Genomic DNA, 27,816 nt, shown 5'->3' on the forward strand with positions numbered 1-27,816 from the left:
TAAAGTCCATTGCTTGCAATACAGGGATGTTTGTGTCAGCTATAGGCTGTTTCATGTCAAGCTGTCTGCTTATAGCTTGAAAAGCATGGAACATAAAGCAAGATGAATGACTATATATACAGTCAATCAGAAATAGTATGATGAAGATGAATAATTGCTGATACTCCAAAAATGACAAGAAATTTTCTTTTTTGAGGATCAATTTTAGGTAGGCAAGTTAGATGCCTAGGCTATGATGTTGTCATTACCAACTCCATTTCACTAGATTCTAAAGTGCTTGCACTTTTAGTCCATTTTAAGATATTTATAGGCTCTTCTGAATAATTAGGAGATATTGAAAACAAATAAAAAAAAAATAGAAGAAGAAGAAGAAACTGTGCGAGGTTTGCAACCACCTTTTAGTGCCGACTTGGTTAATTTATATAAGATCAAGTGCTCAATTTGCGTACCTCATTATCATATAAGTCTTTCATGTAGCCTTTAATGCAAAATCTTTTGCGCCTTAGTTGAGCATGAACAATACTAGGGCCAGAAAGTTAAGTCCTTAATGTTGGCTCTCATGAATGGGAGATCTGGGAAAGAACTTGCAGCACATTATTAAATTATCCTGAAATGAAACATGCATATAACCCATTATTCTCATGAAATTCATCCTAATTTTGTTCTGACAACATTGAAAGGAATATAAGAGCACGATATCAAGTATCACTTCAATTCTTGAGCATAAACCACCACAAGAAATATCAAATTCTATTAAAACAACGTTAAAAAAAGGTAAAAAGGGGAGAAAAAAAAAAAGATCAGTGACAACACTAAGCAACATAATCTAATTTTGACTTATATTCAAATTGACTGTTTTACTTCTATTTATAGAAAAGAAGGGGGATCAGGAACTCAGAAATAGAGAAGGGAGAATAGAGGCTATGAAAATTGACCCCTTTTGAAAAAGGGAAACCATGATAAAGTATGAAAATGCTTTAACAAAAGCTAAATGCTAGTACACTATAGTTAAGCAGTATATTGTGGGTACTAAAAAAATTCACAATATGGCGAAAATCTTTTGGGTTTTCAAGTTTATATCTCTGGTGTAATTCCACCAATTACTAACCAAACAGTTAGCAACTAGGTTGAGGGAGGGGACGCATGACATGAGTCACAATCGAAATAAACTTGACAGCTCCTCTAAAACTATAATGGTGAGTGACCAATGGAAAGATAAGGGAAAAATAGGCATTGCCACTTCTTTGGAGGTGTTTTCTTTCAGACCACACAGATCAATCACGGCTCCAACCACATCTAAGACGTGACTTCATATGTGATATTCTCATTTTCCTTTTTCACTTCATCAAGGATAAGTCTTCAAGTATTTTCATACAACAATATAAAAACGAAATTTTTATGTATATATCTGGTTGAGTTCTAAAGAGAAATTGGTATCTCCGTCCAGAAAAAAAAATTTTTTTTGAAGCATCGGTCCAGAAATTAAAGAAAGCTTGAGAAAGTGGAGCACCACGCATGAAATGTTGGGCATCTAATCAGCCCCCAATCATCTTAGACATTGAGTCACGTCACGCAACGTAAGTCCGACATTGGTGCAAAAAATGTAGTGACACCAACTAAAGATGGTCTAGTCAATTTTGTCATGGGAAAATGATTGGTGTCCTTTGAGGCCTTTGCAAATTGCCCAAGCAATTATAGAAAAAAAGTAAATGAGCAATCAACTTGGCTGCCCTAAAATGAAGGGTCACTGGGGATCAAGCATTTTTGTTTTTATTGACGGCTAGCTAAAATTAGTCATGATGTTGGATTAGTCATTTGAAACTTCCATAATCTAATTTTCAATGCTTAGTTAATACACTTTTTTAATTTTTTTTATGTAAGTAGGAGGGTTTGAATCTGAAATCTTTCAATTATACTTCCTTCTCTCATACGACCTAACCCATCTTTCGATCAGTTAATACGCAATGTTTAACAAGTCCAAAATATCTGTTATGCTATTTGTAACAATAATCAATTACAAGTACCATACTTTAGATGCTTATAGCTTAGATAGTTACCAATTGAACTATTGTTAATGCTGTCAAAAAATCTAACATTGTCTAAAGTAGAATGCAAATTCTCAACAATCTTCATATGCACAATATACACAATAACAAGATAAATGTAGATATTGACATAATGAATGTGAAAAATACCATAATATATGATAAAATATATACGATTCATCCTTGGATTCCGCTACTGTTTTTGAAGTCTTCCAACATGCAATCTCAAGTATCCAAATTTGATGTGGGATATCAATCCGAGGATTTCGAGTCGAACCAAATAAAATAACCCGTAAAATCATTTAGGGTCACTACATTGATATAGTATTAGGGCTTCACCAATATTCAATTCAAACATGATTCGTGCCCTAATGGCCTACTTATTTCTTTCTTTTTTTGTTAGATTTATTTCCTCCATAAATAATCTTGTACTAGACATTTATGAAACTCTAGTATTGAGTGCGCTCAAGTTTTTCTTAGTTTCTCTTAAACTTTTTTCGAAGAACACTGTTTGTCTTCTCTTCTTCCGGTTGCTTCGCCTTAAAACTTCAAGTAATAGAATCTTCAATAGCAACTGCCTCAAGTGATCGCCGTAAAAATTTTCCCCTCCTCTAAAGCAATGCGATTCTAGTATGAATTGCAGAGACGAGTGGGGGACTCACAAAGGGACCTCCATGAAGCTTAGTGTCCAAAAACTTGAGACAGTTTCCAAGCTGTAGGAACAACTTTTTCTTTATCTTTTCTTTATCCAAAACTCCAGCTAGTATCATGAATAGCCTGCGTGATATTCCACTATAATCATAGGGATTCAATTGGAAGACAATGGACGACATATTGGCGCATTCGGTCGTCGTTCTTGAAAAGAAAACTGGATTTTTTTCACTTTTTTTATGGTTTTGATTTTTAGTAGAGTTGTCGTTCCTCAGGTCAAAATTGAACTGATCGAAGTCTCCAAGAGTCGTCCAAAAGATATCAGACTATTTAGCTTATTGACAAAGAACAATAAAATAGCACAGGTCAATGACGGGAATTATGAAAGTACAAGGAAAAAAAAAATGAGAGGCTTACTTAGGCATTGTTTGGATTGAAGGATAGAGAGAGAAAGGAAAGGTGATAAGTGATTATTTTATGTACTTTTGTGTAGTTAGATATGTGTGTTTTTGGTTAATTTGGAGTTATGTGATTAGTTTTCTAGTCAAAAGTTGCATCTTATGGTTAAAATAAGTAGCATTTTTATAGTGTTAAGTGGTGAAAACTTCCTATTTTTGTAAATTTTAATGTGTCAATCATCATTTAGAGTTACAGAGTATTTGTATAATTTTTGATGATTTAAAGTGTATTTAAAGTTGACATGAAGTACAAATGATGATAGAGAGAGGAAAAAAAAAGATGTATTTAAGAGTTAAAAAGCAATTCCCAGACAGGGAAAGAAACCACACGAAGCTAAAATGTTTTCATCTGAGGATTCCGAATAGAGTGGTTTCTCCAATTTTGCTGAAGAACACTTCACAGAAATCGACCCAGAATCCCCATGAGTCTACTGAGGTTTCTCCCCCGATTTCTCCAGCTGAAAAATACATGCAAATTGCACAACTTATGCAACTTGATTCTTTCTTGTCACATACTACTTGCTTTTAGTTGGAAAATATATGGGACATATTGGTGGCTTGAAGATCAATGACAACCAACATCAATACTCCCTCCGTCCCAAAATTTGGGACGTTTTTTGGGAAACGCACTTTTTATGTACAGTAACATTACGGGACAGGCTTATCTGACTCTTCCAAGCATATCCTTTGCTGTTTGTGGAGTGAAACAACAAACTGGTGGGACCACTTGCCATTAAGTCACTTTGACTAAAAGGCAAAGACAATCGGAAGGGTATAACTTCCGATGATGTGTTGTGGCTGGGTCCATCAGAATTGGTTAGTGCAATCTTGACTTGTCAATAGAAGGGTATAACTGGAAAATAATTGTAAAAGTGATTTGACTTTTTCAAAGTGACTCAAATTTTGGGACAAGCAAAAAGTGGAAATATGACATTAACAATGGGACGGAGGGAGTAACACTTTTGACCATCTCAAATCATTTAGATTCCATGGAACCACAGATCTTGACTTTTGAAGCCAACTTTTGTCAAGAGTTCATATTGGAGAAGACACAGAGAGGCTTTAAGATTTCTCTATAAACAGGGGTTGTGTCTTTCATTTGAGCATAAGTTTGAGAGCTTTAAGAGGAGAAATACCACAAAATATAGCTCTGAAGCTCCTAGATCTTTAATTTAGGATAGAGCAGGGTAGTGTATAGTTTAGTTCCTCTCTTTTTTATAGCTAAGTATAGATGAAGTTGAAAATGAAGATGGAAAGCTATGGAATCTCAAATGACAAAGATGACATCTCCCCTACTCTTTATTGCTTGTATTGATTCATATGCTTAGTTATAATACAAGTTTGGTGATAAGTGTTTATTATGACTGTTTTTTGAGTAGCATTTTGTGCCTATTTTTGGTATAAATTAGGATGTTTTAAGATGTAGCTTGCTCCCTAAGTTTCTAAATTTTGTAAGTTTTAATTAAGCAACTTAATGTGCAAAGTTGGTTAAATTTGCAAGAATTGAGATGAATTATTAATGTTGGATCGAGATGGATTTAATGCGATCTCATTAGTGCTAGATTCAATGGCAATTCGGGAAGTAGAAGAGCATCAAAATACAAGTATTATTAGTGAAATGCATGAACAAACACTTAGACATCTTGCATGTGATATTAGTGATGAATTGGAGCAGAAAATAAGCAAGAAAACATTCTAGAAGACAATACATAACCTCGAATACGCAGGCTTAGGTTGCGTATTGAAGAGTCGCGTATTGTGCCCTGATTTTTTGCAACTTGTTCTGAAAATTGCTCTATTTTCACACTGCTTTCCAACTCAATTTTAACTCAGAATTTTGGCTGCACATGCTCAAGATTCCTTAGGAAAGAAAAAAAGAGTTTTATGTTATACTATTTTCCACTTTTTGACTCTCCTAACATTGTATATGTAAGAATCGTTGAAGAGAGAGGGAGTTCTTGGAAGTTCTTACTAGTTCTTGGTAGTAATTAGTGGTAGTATTTTCTTATTCTCTCTAGTTTGAAACTTGTAAGAAAAATTTGGAAAATTCATTGTATCACTCATTTTGTTGAAGAAATAGAAGATTGGGAGTTTGTTCATCACCTTGGTTAAGTTTTCTCTATCTTTCTCTTTACTTGTGATTCACTATGTTTGCATGCAATGAAGTTATGCTCTTTATTGTCTTATATCACATGAGTAGCTAAAGTTCTAGATCTAGAGAGTAGATGAAACTTATGGCTACTTGATATGAGTTGAATATGATTACACTTACTACCTCTTGTATTAACTTGGCCATTTATGCATGCTTATTGCTTGTTGTTACTTGATCACCAATAGCAAATTTTTAGTTGTTATTATTCAATGAAAATTGGTAATAATGATGGAACAACATAAATGGAGCATAAGGAGTAAACTCATGAAAATAGAGGTACATTTAAGTGGATTAACTTTGCATTTTATGAAGAACAAAAGAGTAAATCTAGTTATTCACCATGAGAATAGGGAAAACTAGACTATTCTAAACTAATACATCATGAGAGTAAGTTTTGGTAAATATAGAAATGAGTCTCTAGTTAAACAAGAGTCATACCAAGAGATAAATCTATTCACTTGTATCTTTTATGCCATAAGTGGACTCTATTTCCCTAAATTCAAGTATTTAGTGACATTTCTCCATTGTTGTCTAGTAAGTTATTTAGTTAAAATAGTTAGTTAGTAAGTATTGTTATTCCTATTGCCTGTATTCGATAGATAGTCTAAATAATAAATTAAGTAAACGACCAAGTATTTGTAATAGTTGCTTCTCGTAGGATCGACCTGATATATACCCTAAACTACTACTTGACCTGTATACTTAAAGTCAAATGGGTATATTTGGATTAAACTTGCACTTGTATTAAGAATCCGTCATTTGGTTCTTGTTTTCCTTTACTTTATGTTTTGTTAATAATTTTACCTTGGATGCACCTTCTATGATTGTTATGTGGGGTTTTTATAGTTATTTAAACTTATTTCTTGAGCAAGTTATTTAATCCTTTTACTATTATAATTATGATTAACTGATCGTTAATTGTGATTAGCTAAAGCTATTGTTTTATCAATAACTTTGAGATCCAACACTAGTTCATGGAAGTATTATACCTAGGGAGTAACTCACTATGTAGGGTTGCACATTTATAACTTTGGTGACTTGGTCCATGTAATTTCATAGAATTTAATGAATCTATAGCTAATTTCATATCATGTTAGGAAGTGTAGAATAGTTATAGATATGGTTGGCATATTGGCAAAAGTGTTTATCACATATATTAAAATTACGCCATAACTAGCCAAGGTAAATAACCTCAATTAACAGATAATTTCATTTGTAAGAGTAGTTGGAAACTTCATGACTTTAGTAACGTCTTTGTTGCTATTTTTTCTACTTTATTGCATGTTCATAGAGTAAATATACTTGCTTTAATTGTGGTAGTTTAAATAATAAAGGAGTTTATAAAAAAAATAATAAAGGAGTTTGAATATTACTGGTAGTTAACAATTTTTCTTATGGGATCGATACCTAATATCCCCAATATTCGATAAACGATCTGTATACTTGCAAAAAAGGGATATTCAAGTTTATAAATTTGGGGTGATAGAAAAACTTCATCAAATGGAAAGGACACCAATGGAAAAGAAAGAAAAAGAGAGTAAAGGAAAGTGATTTCCATCCATCTTGTTTGGATTAAATATGGAAGGAAAAGAAAGGAAATACTAAAATTTTGCTTGGATTAAAGAACGAAAAGATCAAATGTTAATTGATCGGAAAAGATAAGGAAAAAATGATCCTTTAAAAAATTTTAAATTATTTAAATTAATTTAGGTTCATTTCTCTAAGTGGGTGAAAACCATAACTCAACAAAATAACTAGACCCTTTCCTTCCCTTTTCCTCCCTATCCTTTTCTTTTCCTTCTCAAAAATTAATCCAAACAACAAAAACTAAATCCCTCCAATTCCTCTCCTATCTTTTCCCTCCCACTCCCTCAAACTCGTGATATTGAAACTTTTTAATGTCAAAAACCAAAAAACTGGTATTACTTTGCAATTATATCCTGTTTGCTTTCAATTAATTGGCGCAAGTTTCATTTTATAGAGTGATACAATTTTGCCCCCAAGTGTTTAATTTGTGTGTCAAAGAGGTCTCTAAAGTTACAATCAATATTAATGTGGTCCGTTAAGATTTTTATTTTAGGCAAAGTAGAACAAAACTTAATAGAGACTATCAATAGTAACTAATGGTCGAAATCAAATTGCACTTGTGCAAAAGTTTGAATTACATTTTCAGTCCCTAATATTTGAAGTTTGGTCAGTATGGTCCCTGGTATTTCAAAAGAGATATAGTTGCTGTTGTAAAATGAAATAAAATAAGAGTTCAATTGCATATATAATAGATGTGTTCCAAAATCCATAATAAATTAAAATGAGGAAATGCAAATTAGAAGTTGTTACAAGTTCAATCTAGTACACAAAAAACTCAAGAATCAATTTTTTTTAAAAATAAAGTTCTTAGCATACTAGTGATATCTAAAAAGAATTATTGAAAAATCCTTATAATATTCTGTAAAAGTGCTTCATACTGGAACAATAATTTCTTATAACATAAAGAGCACCCTCTTTCCTAAATAAGTTTCAATTGAAAAAAAATACGTAGACAATGAATACCATAAATATATTGGAAGCGGAGAAATTTAATTTAATCCAACTTAATTCTAACTACTACAACACAAATTCTTGCATGAATTGTTCATATAAGTTTCAAATGATTCTACTAGGAAGTGCTAGTTGCAATAACTAGTTAACATAGGTTCCAATACAAAGTGCTTTTAGGAATTTTTGGAAATTTTTCTTTTTGTTTTGTCTAGTCTTTTATTCCTATTAAATTGTAACATTCCAACAATAAAGGTTTAAAGTACTTCTTTTAATGTCTATGCACATTGACAATTTTACTAGATAATTCAAATAATCTTACACAAAATATATTTCATTTGAAAGCTGGTTTATGACCTATGGAAATGTAAAAATAGAAATAAATGATGAACTTAATTTACATTTAGTAGATATTTCTTGTGCCTTACAGGGATATTTAATTGAGTGTTTAATAATTAATATAACTTAGAAATTGATAGATCTCATTACCAACTGATTATTCAAAGTGTGCATATGTGTTTGTGTGTGTGTATGTATGTACGTGTATATGTGTGTGTGTGTGTGTGTTTTTTTTTCCACATTTTTATTTATTATAAGGGTTAATCACATTTTATCCCCCTAAAGAATACCCCATTTCTCAGTTTGCCCCCTAACCTTTAATTTTGCTCATTTAACCCCCTTTAGGACAAAATTGCCCTTGCATTATTTTGACTTTTCATTTACCTTGTTTTTCTTTTATTTCTTTTTCTCTTTCTTCTTTATTTAATTCTTCTTCTTTCCCACAAAAATCTTCACCTTAATTATTGAAATTAGAAAAGAAGAATTGCAGAGATCTATCTTCTCCTTAAATGATTAAAAAAATATTCAAATCACTTTCCTAAATTTTTTTAGCCTTTCAATTCTTTTAATTTTGGATTTTTCTCTTTCCTTTCTAGTTTCTCATTTTATTCCCAAGAAAATATCTTAAGATGAAATTGTGACCTGATTAATAATCATCAATTGAAATTTGTGACATGTGGCATCATACAAAAAATCAAAATTAGTTTTTGATGCCTTTTAAACCTTCACCCAAAAATATGCAATTACAAACTAAAAAAAAAAAATTCGTTGAAATGGAATTTCTATTGGGAAGGATGAAGAGAGAAGAAAGAGAAAAAGAAATAAAAGAAAGGGAAACCATTTCATCTTATGATATTTTCTTGAGATTAAAATGAGAAACTAGAAAGGAAAGAGAAAAACCCAAAATTAAAAGAATTGAAAGGCTAAAAAAATTGTATTTTAGGAAAGTGATTTGAATTTTTTTTAATCATTTAAGGAGAAGATAGATCGCTGCAATTCCTCTTTTTTAATTTCAATCATTAAAGTGAATATTTTTGTGGGAAAGAGGAAGAATTAAATAAAGAAGAAAGAGAAAAAGAAATAAAGAAAGGAAAACAAGGTAAATGAAAAGTCAAAATAATGCAAGGGCAATTTTGTCCTAAAGGGGGTTAAGTGAGCAAAATTGAAGGTTAGGGGGTAAACTGAGAAATGGGGTATTCTTTAAGGGGATAAAATGTGATTAACCCTTATTATAATTACTTGTACACATTTAGTACACATTTGACTGAATTTGTACCTTATTTCTTTCTAAAATTTTCACCAATTCTTTCTGACACTATTTGAACTTTTGGCATTAAAAAGTTTGAATTTTCAAATATTGTGAAAAATGCCAAGTCAAAACTATTGATTTGCAACAATTTAATTTTGACCGTTAACCTAATATCTTTTGTAAAATTTCAATTCAATAAAAGATAACGCCTGTCAGGCTAGAGTCAAGCTCCGACATGACTCGAAATCGAAGACATTGGTTCTAAGCCCTCTTACCGTAGGTTTTTTTTTTTTTTCAACCTAGGCAAAGTACAGCTTTGTCAGCGTATAACTTTTTATTATTGAAGCAAAAATCTATAATATAAAGAAAATCAAATGTTCTATATGGATTGGTACGGAGATTAGAATTCCTTTTTTATAGTCTATGCTATAGACGATAGGTGAAAGATTTTCAAGGATTGGTTCCAAACTGGTTGCCTAAGATTAGTCAACATTATTACCAAAAAGTACTGATAAAAATGTTAATCACTCTAAACTAATAATTAGAATTAATGATTAGTCCTTTCTGGTTATATAGTGTGGTTTTATTATATGGTGTGTTTTTACTATCAAGATGAAGAGGATAGAAAAGGGTTTTCAGATTCAAAATATGAAACCTTGGAATTGTTTCAACTTTCAAACTTGGACGTGGTTTAAATCGAGCTAGAACAATTAAAGAACATGCCCCACAAAAGAAAAAAAACCGAAAAAACACAGGGACCATTGATTTTCTACCCCCCCCCCCACCCCCACCCCACAATTTATTCCCTTCTATTCCCAATTGCTTTTTGGGTTTTGATCTATCCAGAACTAGTCACACTAGGGATTGGTCACTAGGTGGGATAGTGCATGCTTAATGAATAAGCGATAAAGTGCATTACTATGATAGGATTGTGAAGATAACTACATAGCTCTATAAGGGAAACAAAACTTCATCCTACGTAGTTTAGATTTTACAACCACCAAATTTTTTTGTCTTCTTGATCCTTAACCTAGTGACATCTTCAGAGTACAAACAAAGCCTTATCAAAAGATCTAGCAATTAAAGAAAGACTTGTGGAATCCTACTTAGTGAAGAAGAAAGAGATGCAAATGTCACAGACAACAATTACCATTAAGTATTCGGTGCATAATTTGATAAATGTTTGCCACTATAAAGATGCATGCCAATGATTCCAGTTCTGACAACCTGCAAGTTGCTGACAATTCTAGCAACGGCCCACAAATTACTCACTCGTGCACTAAAAGGTCTTCACTAATCGACTTTTGGAGTCATTATTAACAATTTTTACTCGTTAATGCCAATAATCAAATAGGGATAATAGATGGTACGTACTTTTTAATCTTCATCAAGGAATAACCCCTTTAAGACATTTCATGCAGAATTACAAGCACTACATTAATGAACCACAAAAGCAATTGATATAATATAAGTTCATCTCACTGTTTTGTTTCTTGCTTTCACAAAAGTCCAGAAAACTAAAGGACTTTTTCACTATTGGACCTCCTTTCCCATTTTGGACGTCTATTTCTTCTTTGACTGGCTGTGTTATAGGAGAATTCCAACGGACAAGAACTTCAATAGGTGTCATTGCTTCAAGAAAAGGGTTTTTTAGATACAATTTTCATGAATTTGAAAACACTTATTGTGATCCATCACACAAAAGGGCTGAATTATTGATACATAGCAAAACAATCTCATTTTCATCAAAAAGTTTCAGTCAAAGATTGATCATGTCTCTGACAACATGATATCTTGATCTTTAATTCTCTGTATCAATCATGCGAAAAAAAATGTTTCTGCTTTTGCTTTATATACAGCCTTTTTCTGTGATCATCCACTAATCAGCTTACTCATACTCGGCTAAGAAGAAAAAGAAGCCTAAGATGTAAAACATACACATCACTCTAAATCTAAAGTTCTTGATTTTGATTGAGGAACTAATGAGCTTTCTTGCACTCAGAATCATGCTAGAAAACTAATTGACCAAACAAACATACTAAGCGAATTGAAGAAGTAAGACCCAATTCTTTTGCACTTTTTGGAGAACAGTTACGCAACTAAAAAGTTATAGGCATAAAATTTGAGGAAAACAAATGATATTTGCAGTTCATCTTTTGGTATTTATTGGGAAGAGTTCATTAGCTTGTCAGATACCCCAAAGATCAATCATCCTATGAAATTTCATAAAGGGCAGGAATCTTTTTACGTGCACACAATGCGCATGAGTGCTTGTATATCCTCATCTAATAATTTTTTTTGAGGATATATTTTTTTCTTTTATAGGTTTTGATTGAAGTAGTGCAAAAGGATTACCACTGAATTTGCGTGCTCGAAAGGACCAAAACTTTTTCTTTTTTTGGTCTCAAATTTTTCTCCTTTTGGGATCCCTTTTTTGATGTGTTTTTCTGATTGATTGAATTGTCGTATGATAAAGAGTTAAGGGGTTGTATTTGAACTTGAGATTGAGTCGGAAAACAGCAAAATAGCAACTTGATGATATGCAGCACTTTACTTGCATTATTTTCAAGTGTAAAAAGCCCCTATTGCTCTCTCTATAAAGTGCGTACTTCCAAATCTCGAGTCAAAGAACACCATCAAATTGGCTACATGATGTCTTTCCCTCACTTTTGTACAGCTATATCCTTCAAACACAAATTTGCGGACAAGAACTCAGAAGTGGTGTTTTAGTTATTCTGTATCAATTGAACTTTTAGGTGAAATATCTAACGGATTGATATAAAAGAGAGACTAACAATTGGTCAAGGTATTGATCCAATTCTCCATCGATTTAAAACAAAATAAATAAATAAATAAATGAAGACAGAATTGACAAACTTAACTGGTCTTTGGTTTTCTTCTTTCAACTGTATTCTCCTTTTGCTTTATTAGCACTTTAAGATTGTTATTATAGAGTCAGTTTGCGGAAGACAAGATTGTAACATATCATTAAAACTCAAACTTATCCATCATAAACTTATACTACTTAATAGAAGTCTTTATAGCTAATGATACAAAATGTTATGCACATAAGAATTTACTCTTGCTCGGTTTTATTTTTTCCCATGGTAATAGTGATTTTACTTGGTTGCTTCTCTCTGTGGAACATAATTATGCATTAATGATGCCAAAACTTGTATTAGCACTGATTCCACGGTGCACTCTTTATGTTTTTATAGAATTGCATTATGGACCTTTAATTTTAATTTGAACACTATGAATCCTAAATTTATCAATTACTCCACATTGCATTTTATACTTCTATTTTGAACAATTTACACCTAAAGTACTTGATATTTTATACCAGAATCGTCATCACTTCACGTGCTCTAATGAAACTATACAGAACAAAAATATAAATTGTGCTTGTACAACACAAGACTTTTTCCCAATCATCATCAATTCTCAAGATTACTTAAAAAAAGAAAAGGTTAATTCAAGTTGATTGAAAAGTACCCCTTTTAACTTTTTTCGGGTTGCAAAGTGCCCCAAAACTATAAATTTCAGCACTATACATCCTTGAACTATTGATTTTTCTCCATGTACTTCAATCGACTCGTTGTCAGAGGAATATAGAGAGTCATTAATTAATGTCCCTAAATTTAGTTAAGTGGTCAAAATGTCCTTCTTCCTCTACAACTAGCTTATACACGCATATCGAGTCTTTCTTTGTTATAAGCACACACACATAGACAGAGACAAGATAATAATTTTGAGTTTGTGTGAAGAAAAAAAAAAAGAAACTCTTGATATGTGTACATAATTTACTTGTATCAAAATAGAAAAAAATGGTACTTTAGCCACTTACCTAAATCTAGGGACATTAACAACTTTTTGCTGATTAAATTCCGCTCACAACTAGCTAATTGTAGCAGATCACCAAAAATTCATTATATCGAGGATGACTAGTGCTGAAATTGATGCTTGAAGGGGCACTATGCAACCTGAAGAAAGTTCAGGGGTAGAAAGGAAAACTTCTAAGTTTTTTTCTATAGTATTGTTAGCAACATAAGCCATTTCTAGTGAATATGAATTATCTTCTACTACTCATATGGAGAGACTTTACTTAATGGACTTCCATTTTTATATTGTAATTTCATTAAGGTTGCTAGAAATAGAATATTTTTCATGAAAAAAATACAAATTTTTTTGAATAAATATTAATTAAAAATCAAGAACACTTTTTTTATGTTTTTCATGAATTATTCATGGTTGTCCAAGATCAACAACTAATAAAAAAAAAAAAAAAAAAACCTCATGCATAAGCACAGGTTAGAATACTAGTATTAGTATTTCACTCCTATTTTCATAATTTGCTTAATAAACCAATTTCCAAGGTACCACCAACTCATCATTCTTATGAAAATTACTGGACAACAGGATCACTTCAGAATTAATTACTTATTGAAGACTAAAAAGCCAAGTCATGTGTTAACTATTTCTAACTTGGTGTGGACTGATAGAGGATAACATACTGATAGGTTATCTTTATCAACAGTAATTCTGTAATGCTTTTACACAACTTTACTAATAGTTAGTTTGTCACTGGCTCTGAAATTGTTAGTATATCAGAAAAATTAAACTAACATGAAGTGAAAAAGTATGCTGGTCATAATAACACTAGTTTTTTTTCCCCCTTTTCTTTAGGCAGACTAGTTGCTCTCTAAGATGCCAAACGCCAAATGTGAGAAGCATTATAGTATCTCTTTGCTAATTATCCAAACTGTACCCAGGAAAACAAATAAAAAATAAATTATGAACATGCAAATACAGGATGTAAACTTTATTCTGACAGCCATGCTATCCAATTAAATTAGGTTACTTCACTTGATGATCAGCCATGATAGATGAATCTTCATAAACAACTCATATTTAAGAGAAACGTGTTTGATCCTCCATACTTACTTTAAAGCAAATGATCCATTATGAAGGAAATTATAGGCTCATCCTTGCATGCTTTAGAAGACCTTTGTGGAGAAAAAGAAACACACGATACAGTAGAAAACAAACATTATCTTCCCAAATGTCATATAGAAATGATACTACTAAAAGATTTTGATGTTTGATCAATCCTATAATGCACAAATGAGACGATTATCAAGTGGTATTGTTGCACTCAAACAATGTTTGGTTGGCTTTTAACTCAATCTAGAGGTAGAGGATACATACCTAACACCTTAAACGCATAGGCCAAGATTCTTACCTAATTAACTCAAATTCCAAGGCCAAAAGTTTGATTATTATTTGGATAAGATTGAATACAATGCTACTCCTTAGCCAATATTAGGTTCCACCATTGCAGGACTTAAAAAAGCACTTATGGTAAGGTAGGTAAATCCAATAATATATCACATGAAATTCTTAGTGACATTTTTCTCATGACAACTCAATACTACTTCTATATTTATACCAAGTATCCTGATTTTTTTTTTTTTTGTCGAAACGATAGATGTCCTATAACCTAATCTAGCCTAGTCTAAGGGGAAGGGAAAGGGGTTCGATGTGAGTACAGACTCCATCGATGAAGGTCAATTAAGACCGCCACAAATTGTGACAAATTTGTGGAAGGCAGGGATTGAACCCCTGATCTCCAACATCACCTTTAATGGGTGGCTACCAAGTATCCTGATTATTTAACTTGTTATGTACGATTTATTTAAATTTCTTCTACTTTCACGTGATAAGTGAAATTGACACTAAATTTAACACCAGATAATCGCATAAAAGATCCCCGACTGATAAACTATGTGCCGTTGCAACTAGCTAATTAAGCTTTTGAAGGTGACTCAAAGCAGTTGTAAAACACACAGGATTGAAATATTTTGGAGGGGATATCCAGAAGAAATCAAGTTTCAACAAAATTTTAAGAAGTAAATGTTCATCGGAGGAATATACTATATGTACATTAAATTGTTTAGCCTAACGCCTTTACCTGGTCGAAAATATTTTGCACTCATACACAGGCCTAACCGATTTATATAATAATAATAATCAGTTGTTAGAGCATAAGGAGAAGTATTGACTCACTGTAACTAGCGGAATCACATATTTTCAAAGTTTCAACAGTCACATACGACTGATTTGCAAATTGCCAGACTACATCAACTAGGACACAAGGTTTAATCTTCTGCCAGACTCACAATAAAGAATTCAAATTCTCCTAGCGCTAATCAGTCGAAGACCATGTGAGAAAGCTTATTCTTCCGTAAGTCATAAATGTGGTTGACCTATTTACCAAAATAAAAATTCAAGAAAAAAAAAACAAAGTAAAAAAGGTCGACTTCATAAAACAGGACAAGATAAGAAAATTTAGAGAACATACAATAAACGACCGAGCAGAAACTAACAGCGACATATATTTTGAACAGAAAATCTAAATTAGCAAAGAATGGAACGTAAAATGCAGTGGCACAAAAGCTTTATGCAAGGAATCTTAATTCCTTGAATCAAATATCAAATAATCAACGCCAACTTTAGGCACTCTTGCATACATCTCTGTTGTGCCTGCATTTCTTTGTACTTTATCTTTGACGGAAAATAATTACTGTTTCTGAGCAAGATTGTCAACGGGAACACCATGCCGTTGCATGGCAACAACTGGTTCATTGCATCTAGAGCACCGAAATGATGGAGCTGCAGAGCAACGCGTTCGTAGACAGTAATAACAGTACCTGCCAGCAATAAAATTACATAATGTTAATGCGTTTTAAGGAGCAACATTGTCAGTGTCCTGCAACTTGTCAGTGTGTTTTGCTGCCTAATCAAATGCAGTTGTCTAATAATCCATCAAATATGTCCAAATAGCAGCTTCGCGTAAATATAGAACATCAAAATTCAATCTTGACAATTCAGCAAAGTATATACTTAGAAAACTGACACAGTAATCTTGCTATGTACACCTCAAGGAGCTAGAAGTGGAGTTTTTGAGACAACAAAAAGGAAAAACCTGTATTCCATGTTTTGACGAGTCTAATGCAAGTTTCAAACTTCATACGAGACCTTTTTGGAAAAGAACCATAATACCAATGCAAGCTGCAGGTGTACAGCAATGCACGTTTAAACTTTTTAAGTCAGCCTAGGAGAGTCCTGCAGCCATTAGATACAGAGAACGAGAAACAAAAGACTCTCAACGATAAAATACTGCCTTTTGGAGCTTTCAGGGAGAAGTTATCCCAGTTGGCAGCAATGGAAAAGCTTGGAAAATGAATGCATACTTATGGGACTTGGCATTCTTGCACGACATACATCGTGGATTCATGCAAGTGGCAGTGTGCTTACAACCAGATTCCATTGCGGATGAAATTTCACCAAACAAAGAAAACCTAGGAGGTGAACCAGGGGAAAGCTTGGTCCACTTAGATAGCTGGAGTCTTGGCATGGCAAAGGCTATACACTGTGGCTAACGTTTGATAAAACTCTATACCCAGCAGATAGCTTTGGCAAGGCAGTGCAATGTGCTAAATCAGATAACTGGCAATTGGTTCCAACCTTCCCATGAGCAGCTGTACTCAAGCTCCAAAGTAAGATCTGAACAAACCAAAAACAAGGATAGGCTGCAGTTGCACAACTGTACTCCGAGTCTCATCCAAGTCTAAATTCTTCTTAGCAATCTTGTTTCTGGGAGATGGAACTCTAAGGTTGAGATTGGCCGATGAATATTTGTACTTCCTACTGCACATAACAATCTCTTTTGAGAAATATGTGACTTTCTTATGCTAGTATTTTAGCCTCCACTTGGTATCCATTAACACTCTTCAGGAAGCCAATTTCAACACGACAATTCCTTAATTTTATGATCCATTAGTCCTTTCCCTAGAAAGTCCCACCATGGTGAGAATGACATACTAGTACCTGCCACAACTTTCTGATCCTTCTTAGTATCTTCCAGGAGTATGATATCTGATTAACGAAGCCATAGATTCAGTAATACCAACCTAGCTGAGGCTGTGTTTCACAAAACCAAGGCCCTAATCCGACTATAAGACTCAAGAAAATTAAAACCTTTAAGAACATCTATATCGGAACGCAAATCTACTATTTTCACATCACATTATAATAACCATCAAAGACAGAACCACAGTAACCACACAATGCCACTAGGCAGTACTTTTGCGACTACTTGTTGAGCAAACTGGGCATGAAATTCCGCTTTATGCTACTTCAATAGGCATCTACATAAGAACCAAAAGTATCTAAAAACTGTCACATACCTATGCTGACAAGGAAGGGCAAGAAAAGGAATGCTTGGATTCGCCTGGCAGATGGGGCATAAATTTTCATCCCCAGCAGAACTAGAGGATTTATCCTTTGAAAATGGACGAAGAAAACTTTTCATCGATGATGAGTTAAGAAGTGGAAGAAGCAATAACAACATTTCCTGCAATAAATATCAGCTCCAAATGTAAGTGTCTTGAGTAGAGCACCTCAGAGTTATTGCCATTAATGAATGCAGAAAACAGATAAGGAATCAAATCGAGAAGCACAATGACTCCTTTATTTAGGTAAATAAGTACGAACACTAATACATTACCACAAACTCAGATAAATAATAAAAGGTTGAAAAAAAGCCACCTACATCCCAGGGCAGAAAAATCTAAATATACTACTTAAAACTATTTCCATGTCCTTGAAAACTAGCAAAACCCACCAAAGAAAGCACAAAGCTCCCTTGCAAGAAACTCTCATTTTGTGTTAAAAATCACAATTGACTGGAACTCCTATGAATTTGTTAAAAATTATACATCCACATTCATCTGTTTTCAGTACAAAAAAGTAGAAAATAGGAACCCAAATTCAACATCTTCTAGGGATCAACTACCATGATCTATTTCGAAAAGGGAAAGTTACCGAGAATTCGTTCCACACCAACTGGCGATTCATATACTCAAAGCTCACAGCTCTGTTCATATTAGGACTGCCGTAAACAAGTCTTGCTCGCAAAAGTCGTTCAATGAGACTCCTATACCTGCATCAAACCATCAGTATAAAGTGAACAAGAGATCAGTCACAATGAGAAGCGGATTGAAATCATATAATGCTTTGTAGTCAGGATAAAAATCAACAATAGATACACAGATTCCCCAAGATCATTCAAGGAGCAAATTAATACACCTCCAATGACAACAAGAGTGTTAAAAGTCATTATCCTTGAAAAAGACATCAACCTGAAAAGATGGTACTCCCTCTATCTCATTGTTAATGTCATGTTTCCACTTTTTGGATGTCCCAAAAGAAGAGTCACTTTCTAAAAGCCAATACAACATTTTATTAGCTTTCCCACTTTGCCATTTGAAAAAGTAACTTTTCCCACTTACCAATGCATTGCTCATACTCTCAAATTTTGAATTTGAGGATAACATTGTAAAATCACCCAAATCCACCTCATCCAGACACAATGATTATATGTTCCCTTAAAGAGTTGGTTTTCCAGAAAAATGAATCAAATTATGAGACGGAGGGAGTAATATACTTTACAAATTAAGAATCATATGAAAAGCATATGGATTCATAAGAAAAGTTCCATTTCCAGCACACTCATAAATAGACCAACAATAATGAATTGACTTGAAATGATGACACCTCTATTAATAAGGCACAAATTAAGCACCAAAAATAATGACTTAACTTGAAATGATGTTAAAGGACATCAACACGCTAAAAATTAATACCCGCTGATGATGTTTGATCATTCAAACGTTCTTCTTTTCATCTATTAAACTGCTAATGAGCTGTCAGTGGTGGAATGAAGATATATAGACTTCCACAGTTCTACTTATTCAGTCAACACGAAAACAGGCCACCATATGCAGGATTCTGAAGCCCTGTACGTAGTTTCTGCTGCATATAAGCTCTTTATTATTAAAGCCAAGCCAACTGATGAAGCCCAAGCCCAAAACCAGTTATTCAATTAGATGAACACAAATCCAGTTTAACAAGCACCTATTTCCAACTTCCTAGACGGAATTCTTAAATCAGACTCTAAATGTGAACTACCTTAGTATTAAGCAATACCAACCATTGATAAACACCGCCAAGGTTTTAGATTAAGAAGGGAGGAAAACTGCTTCAAGGAAAGGAACTAATTGCATTTGTAAAAAGTCATATATTTTCCAGAAAACGTTATCATCTTTTAGATTGAGAACAAAACCATCTTTCTTTTGCAGTAATTTGTTATTTTAATGACATGTGATTTAGTGAGACTCCTAGGTTCTGGATACTTAAGTTCTTGCTCTCATAAGTATTCATAATTAGATAAAATCTATTAAACCTTTTCCTGTGTCATACTTGAAAAGTATAACATGGCTTTGAGATGAAATTGCAATGTTATGACCGCTCTAAAACATATGATACGGAAATCCTCAAGATCTCAGATACCAAGAGGACCAATCAACAAGATTAAATTTCAATTGCCAGCACCAGTCATTCATAACAGAAATGTATAAACGTGCTGATATGCAGTATATAAATAAACTAGCAGTGATTCACAAAAATTACTCTCGCCACCTACCCATATGGACTTTATGGTGGTTTTCTTTATAAGAAGAAAAGTTCATATAGCAATTAAAGCAAAATCAAGTGATGCAAATGATAATATGAGACTGTTCTTCGAACTCTGTAGGCCCCAGGCCTTCAAACATTTCATGCTTGCCCTAGCAGTACTACCTGGTCAGAAACCAATCCCAACACATGATTAGCCATAAAAACGATTAAAAATTTTCTTAATTTTTCTTGATCTATTCCATCCCAATCTTAAAAAGTTTATGCATGCAATGACACATCAACAGAGCATTTAATGCTTGGTAACGTACCTTCCTGAGTAAAGAAATACAAGTACGTTGACAAAAGATGCTGCTCTATATAATCCTTCTACACGTTGTAGTAGAAACCATCCTCGACGAGCTAGTGATCTCTGACAAGTGTAACAGTTACAAAGATTAGCTCCCCAGTTTTGTTACTTCTTGTCAACACTCTGCAGGACAACATTAAAGGAACAGGAGACAAAGCGAGCTAGAGAGTGAGGACATCTAGGTCTACTATAACAGATATACTACCTGATCAGAATCCCCCCACCTACGAAAAGCAGAAAATGACTGCAGACGAGCCCAAAGGTACTGACCACCAACCGTGGCAACACAGTACCAAAGTTTTTGAGAAACCGTAAGTCCAGGTCCCTCCAGACCAGTTCTGACTGGAAAAAGAACACATCCAAAACAACAACAGATGAGATAGAAACTGATAAACAATTTGACTGGAAGACTGGATGGGAATGAGAACGTGTTTCAATCCCCAGGCCATGCATTTAAATAGCAGTATATCAGATAAATGGAAGTGCATTTATCACACCCCAGCTTCTTATACGTCATCCAGTAATGCACTAGTAAGATATTTAAGCTAACAACATGAAGGTCAACAAGGATCAAAGGGTTGACAAGAGTATTTGTTCAGATTCAGAATGTGCTGAGGTTAATTCCACAAAGAAACGCCTACAAAAAAGTAACAACCAACCATGTCATGAATGAGGGACTACAATAGCCAGTTAGAGTAGGACCGCATCACACTACCTTCAACTGGCAAGAAGACTGAAAAGTTTCTCACTCACAGATAGTCATCTTGCATGAAGCAATCAATGCTACTCTTAACACAACAAAAAGGTCTAACAAAGCCAAATCCATCTATGTACAATATTTGCTAACTCTTTGCTCTAAAGGAACAAAGAATTCCAAGAAAATCCATATCGAGAAGCCAATATGGAGGTGTAAAATTTTTGTTGAACTGGTTTTCCCAAAAAATGGAATGAATAATTTAGTGTCCTAGAATTCAGAAAAATGCTGTGCCAGTCCAATTTCTTGTTGGTATGGCAAAAAAAGTAGTTAGGGGAGCGCCCATGTTATAAAGATAGATCAAAGAACCGGAAGAAACGTCCATGTGAGAATAGACAGAACTCTGAAGTCCAAGACATCTCACAAGAAAAATAAAATTGTTAAGAAATAGAGCATTTGAAAGACAAAATTGGACAGCAATAAAAAAGATGGGCGCATTTCTGTATCTACATAAATTTCCATCACCAATAGTAGAGGTTTGATATTCTTTTAGTATACCAAATAGAGCCATGTATGCTGCAGCTTAAAGACAATAAATGAGCTAAAGATTAAAGAAAATTTCATCCATTAAATGAGCTTCCAATTCACTCAGGACATGATATATAAGCAAATAGATGAGCCATGCAGATATATAAATCAAAAAGAAAACAAAAAGAAATGTGATTTTTCAGATATGGAAAGGGACTTGTACACAGACGATAACAGAGATCACATAAGATATCCAAAGATAGAATTATTAGTAGAACCTTTTCCTCTTGCTTCAATTGCACGTTCATCTCTATACCTCAGGTTCATGAGACCATTTCCTGGAGTAGGCTTATCAACCCATATAGAGAATCGCCAAATTAGAAACTGGAGAAAAGCATCGAGTTCTGGCTCATATTGAAATAACATTCCTGGCTAATACCAAAGGACATATATTAAAAATTAGAAGCCTGCCAAATGCATCCAAACTCTGAAAACATTCATGGGTTAAATGAAGAAGCAAATAAATAATAAACACACCTTCATGAGCGAAAAGACCTTCACCATTTGTTCCTTCAACATAGCAGACATTTCAATGTCGAGCCTACCAGCATCTACTTGATTAACTCTAGATATTGCAATTGGGATAACTGGCTGCCGAAAATAAGTGCCAAACAGAATAAAAGTTGTGCCAACAAGTATTTTTTTTTTTTGGTACTTTAGAGCATCCACATGCATAAAACAAACAGCTCCTAGTGCAAATCAACCAAGATCAACCAATTGATCTCTGCATTTACTACCAAAGAAATTATCCCCGGAAATCCCTGATCAACTACAACACCGCTACTTTACCTAATAGTTCAGTATTTCACTTGAAAACCTTAAAATCCATCTCAGCCACAACACTGCTACTTTACCTAATAGTTCAGTATTTCACTTCAAAACCTTAAAATTCATCTCAGCTGCAAGAAAACACAAAAGGATACCTATGTGATGTCCAATACCTACTGTTTTGGAACTCTACTAAAATTAAAGGATGATACTCCATAAAAAGAAGGAGAAAAGAAAAGGTTCTTGTCCAGTTTTGGCAGAAATGTAATGAAAAGGAGCTGACCCAGTCTTATACTGAGCTACTTTAAGCTGAAGAGTGTTTTCTGAAAGATAAGTCCAGATGCTTATCACGGTCGAAACACTGCTGTTCAGTTTTATCAGAATCTTTTTGCTAAATCTTGTCCCTTTCAGAATGAATATGTCAGCCAATTACAGCTAGTTATTCATAAATATATTTTTGCAAGTCAGTGTATTGAGCTTGAGAAGCCAGTTACTGAAGATGAAATTCATCATGCACTTTTCTCTATGAAATCTGGGAACGGGCCAGGTCCAGATGGATATACTGTCGAATTTTTTACTCAAAATTGGGATTGTATCAAACAGGATTTTGTCTCAGCAATGGAGTATTGTTTCTCACAGGATTATATGTATCATACTCTGAATAGTACTATTATAACTCTTGTTCCTAAAGTCCAAACCCCTAATTCTATGAAGGAATATCATCCAATTTCTTGCTGTAATGTGATGTATAAATGTTATTCAAAAATTTTAACAGAGAGATTGAAAACTGCTGCCTTGACTCATCAGTAATAGACAGAATGCTTTATTGAAAGGCAGATCTATCACTGATAATATCTTACTTATGCATGAAATAGTTTGTGGTTACCACAAGAAGGAAGGGAAACAAAGATGTGTATTTAAGGTTGGTCTTATGAAAGCATATGATACTGTTAATTGGGACTTTCTTTTCACAGTTATCGAGTTGATGCACTTTCCTTCTAGATTTATTACTTGGATAAAAAATGGGGTCTGTACAGACCAGTTCTCCTTGAATCTAAATGGTTCTCTAGTTGGTTATTTCAAGAGTGAGAGAGGGTTAAGGCAAGGCGACCCTCTTTCACCTTATTTGTTCCTGTTGGCAATGGAGGTCTTTCCTTCGTTGTTTGACTTCAAACTGCAACAGCATCGCTTTGATCACCATCCTAAATGTGGGATTTTGGAAATTACAAACATTATTTTTGCTGATGATCTTTTTCTATTATTTGCAGCTACTACAAAGGCAGCATCTTTGATGAAGTCAGTGCTGGATAATTTTAGTAGGTGGTCTGGTTTGACTCCAAATGCAGAAAAAAGTGAAATAATTTTTGCTGGGGCTAGTAGTTGCCTTAAGGCAGATATTTGTGCTTTATCAGGGATGAAGGAAGGCATTCTCCCTCTAAGGTATCAGGGCCTACCTCTTATTGAGTTCTAGATTCAGATTCATGGATTGTCATGCTATCATAGATAAAATTAAGCAGAGGATATATAGCTGGAGTACTAAAACTCTTTCTTATGCCAGCCGGTTACAATTGGTAAAATCTGTTTTAGTGAGTCTCCAAATGTACTGGAGCAGTGTATTTTTGTTGCCCAGGAAAGTTACTAAGGTGATAGAACAACTTCTAGCCTCTTTTTTATGGACTGGCACTGATAACACTACTGGAGCGAAAGTCAAGAGGTAGGCTAGCTGCTTTTACATTTCATTATGAATGCCCCTTGCAAACAAAAGCGGTACTAGTCTTTGTTGGTGTGATCATAACAGCTGAGTAAATCACAGATGCATGTAAACCTATAAAAGGAGAGCTGGGGCTGGTCAGAATGCAGGCATGGAATAAGGCTTTGTTGTTGAGACATATTTGGGATATCTTTCAGAGAAAGGACTCACTTTGGATTGCTTGGATCCATACCATTAAGCTCAAGCATCGTTGCTTTTGGTGTGTTCCGATTCCAGCTAATCCTTCATGGTTCTAGGAGAAGTTGCTTCAGCTTAGAGATTTGGCCAAGCCATATATCCAGGCTATTGTTGGCAATGGACTTCAAACTCATTTATGGCAGGAATATTGGCATCCAAATGGACCATTACTTAAGTATTACGGCACAGGAATTCTTAAACAGTTCGGGAGTAATAAAAATGCTATGTTAAATTCTGTTATGCTAGCAGGCAAATGGAAATGGGCTCAAGGCTGAATAAGATCTCTACAAGTTGAGGATTTAATACAGAATATACCTCCAACTTGTCAACTTCTACCTTCAGAAGATGATTCCTTTATGTGGACGTGTGATAAACCTGGAGTTTTTACTCTTAAGTCTGCTATAAATATGGTGCGGGAACGATGCTCTGAAGTATCATGGTATAAGCTAGTTTCATTGAAAGATATATCCCCAGGCATTCTTTCACTGTGTGGCTAGTGTGTAAGAATAGATTAGCTACTAAAGATAAGCTAAACTGGTGGGATATTGAAACTGATGGTTGGTACCTGCTATGTGCACATGAGCCGGAGTCAATTGAGTATTTATTCTTTAAATGTGGTTTTTCAGCTTATGTGTGGAGTGGTATTCAACATTGTTGTTTGATATATAGAGATGTGTATGGATGGAAGAAGGAACTTGATAGGTGGACTGGCTTTATCCAATCTGGTGACTTTATTAACACAGTGAGACTTCTTGCATTTGGAGCCACAATTTAAATGTTATGGAGGGAGAGAAATCAGAGAATTTTCCAACATAAGCTAATAGTGCTGATTCTATTATGCATTGTGTAATCCAATCCATGAGGTTGCTTGTCTCATCTTGGAGGAAGGTACCAAAGACAAGGGCTAACTGGGAGCTTAGCATAGCATGGGATTTTGATCAACAGATCTTCAATTTTGATTCAGTGCTTGTATAGTCTTTTGGTTTCATTTCTGTTTAGGTTTCTTTGGTTATGTATAGAGCAGATTGCTTCTGCTTGTGACTATTCCTTGCTGTACTAATGAAAGTTATTATTTTGCCTTAAAAAAATAAATGTATGGTTAAATTTTCCATTTCTCCACAACACTCCAAAAAGCAATTCATTCAATTATAGCTAGGCTCTGGAGCAGAAAAGACATAGCTCACCCACCACTAGAAGATCAGCTGAAGGTGATACCTGAGTGGGATACAACGCGCTTAGACCTAAGCGTTAAGCCCAAATTTTACAGAGAAACGTAGGAAGCAGAACACAGAATCATGTAGCAGAGAAACGTACTGGCAATTTCTTCATCGGTTTGCAGAGAGGGAACATCGGTTTGCAGAGAGGAGCAAAAAGAGCCAAAGGGAAAGGGAAAAGAAAGAACGAAAGGAAGGACTATAAGCTCTGTAATTGTCTTACCATAGCATTTTCTACTATAAGCACTGAAAATATGTAAAACTAACTGATTGAGATAAATAATTAACCAAATTCAGCCAAATGGATCACAATTCCCAGATATTTCATAACTTCAAATAACAAAAACAATGGAACCAGAAAAACCCACAAAAGAAAAAATAAAAAGAGAGAGAATTACAGTCTCCTCTTCAACAAACAGTAAGCATAAAACTTTGCAATTCACATCTTTTCCAGTAACTTCAATTTCAGCAAAAATTCATGACAAACACAAAAAAAAAAAAGGAATAGGGAGAAAACCTGATTGGAGGAAGTGAGAGATTGCCATTGAGGCAGCAATTTTAAGTAGGAATCAACCCAAGCATCTTCCGCAGGAGGAGATGAAGACGAAGAAGATGATGATGAAGCTAGGGTTTGTTGTCTCTCCATTTTCTTTATGCAAAAGAATTATCTTAATTGTGATTAGTATTTCTTTTTTTTTTTTGGTGGGATTTTTGTGAGGATTTCTGCTGTGTATTTTTGAGAATATTGAATTGGTGGCTGAATTTAGTCAGTGGCTCACTCTTTTCTTACTCACTTTTAGCTCTGCTGCAATGCAATCTCTTCTTCTCACGGCATCCGCCTGCCGGAATCGAATTTAGAAATGGAAATTTCGAAGGGGTATTTTGGTCATTATCGACATCAGAAGAAGCTCGCACTTTTATATCACAGGGATTTGCAATAAGTTTTTTGTTTTTCTTTCTTTGCACCCGTAAAAATGTATTTCAAATATTAGAATTTTAAAAATATAAAACTAATCAGAGAGAAAAAACGTATAAATGTAATGGGATTAATTAGAGAAAGTGTATAAATGCAAGGGAAAATAATAATTGTTAATATGTATATATACATGATAAGTTAAATGGAATGTAAGTGTGTCAATGAATACAAATGGAACATCCTTTAGAAAAACCCTTTTTCTATTACTTTGTTCTTTCTTTTCTTTTTTTACCTTTTCTTTTCTTCTCTTTTTTCTTATTTTTGACCTGGATTCATAGTTGGCCTCTTTGTTGCTTTCTTTTCTTTTAATAGTATTGAAAGTGTTACATTTTCTATTTAGTATGTTCCAAAATATTTATCATGCTAAAAAAGTCAAAGTCATCTCTGGTCTCTATTTGTAATATTGTCCCCTTTTTTAATCATATGTATATTACATTTAAATTCAAAATTTTGGATTTTGGCAAGTAAGATTGGAAAAAGAAGAATAAACATCACAATTAAAATACTACTGAGTGCGTTTGGATAGTGGATTATTTGGAATAATTGTGCAAATATTTACTTGTTGACTTTTTGAAAAGTATGGGTGCAAGATAATCGTTTGGACAACATGAGTATATTTCGAATAGGTGTTTGGACACTTTAACAATTATTTGTCGAATTTATTCCAAATAAATGTTTTTTTTTTTTTTTAGCAAGCCCCATACACGGGGAAGGGATGCCAGCCCCAAATTTTATTGCCAACAAATTCCAAATAAATGTTTGGATAGCAATAACGATTATTTAAGTGCAATGGGAAACTCATTCCATTCACTTTGGAGCACATTAACGAATGGTTTATAAATAAACTTTCAATTTTGGATAAAAGCAGTTTAATCCAATACAAACCACGCACGTGTACGGATATTACACGGGGTATCCGAAACTTCTATACGATTATCAAGAAGTCTAATTGATACATTATAGTAGAAGGAATGGAAGTTTATTCGTTATACCCTCAATAAAAGCTTGGCAACCATCTGGTCCCTTGCAAAAAACAGAAATGTAACTGGAGCAGCCATTATTTAGTATTACGTAGGTCCAAATTACGCCCCTGACTTTCTAGCGCCTTCTCCTACGTTGCGCGCCACACATTTCAGTTGCAATTGCATCTCGCCTAGCTTTCCAAGCCGTAACCTCAGCTCGGGATACATTCAATGGCTGGACGTGAAGTAACTCACCGCCACCCTGTTGGTGCTCTAATCCAACATTTCCATCCTCAGCCAGTTGAAAATGGGCGTCGCCTGGTTGGTGTAAGCAAAAAAAGTTGTGCAATAC

General features: G+C 34.1%; 1 protein-coding gene across 2 annotated transcripts; it reads right to left on the minus strand.

Annotated features, from left to right (window-relative positions):
* Window positions 1-15,736: 15,736 nt before the first annotated feature.
* On the minus strand, window positions 15,737-26,355 carry LOC113776315 (peroxisome biogenesis protein 2). 2 transcript variants are annotated; one of them, XM_027321446.1, is made up of 8 exons: window positions 26,044-26,355; window positions 22,074-22,187; window positions 21,815-21,968; window positions 20,520-20,656; window positions 20,277-20,377; window positions 18,316-18,433; window positions 17,679-17,845; window positions 15,737-16,139 (listed from the first exon to the last, which is right to left on the minus strand). In XM_027321446.1, exons 1-8 carry the CDS (start codon window positions 26,170-26,172, stop codon window positions 16,010-16,012), a joined length of 1,050 nt encoding a protein of 349 aa, XP_027177247.1. In that variant the 5' UTR covers window positions 26,173-26,355; the 3' UTR covers window positions 15,737-16,009. The 2 variants fall into 2 exon arrangements, with proteins under 2 accessions (XP_027177247.1, XP_027177246.1); XM_027321445.1 differs by having other exon boundaries at window positions 22,074-22,190.
* Between the last annotated feature and the right edge of the window lie 1,461 nt (window positions 26,356-27,816).

The sequence above is a fragment of the Coffea eugenioides genome, chromosome 6, assembly GCF_003713205.1.
Source record: "Coffea eugenioides isolate CCC68of chromosome 6, Ceug_1.0, whole genome shotgun sequence".
NCBI classification, from domain to species: Eukaryota; Viridiplantae; Streptophyta; class Magnoliopsida; order Gentianales; family Rubiaceae; genus Coffea; species Coffea eugenioides.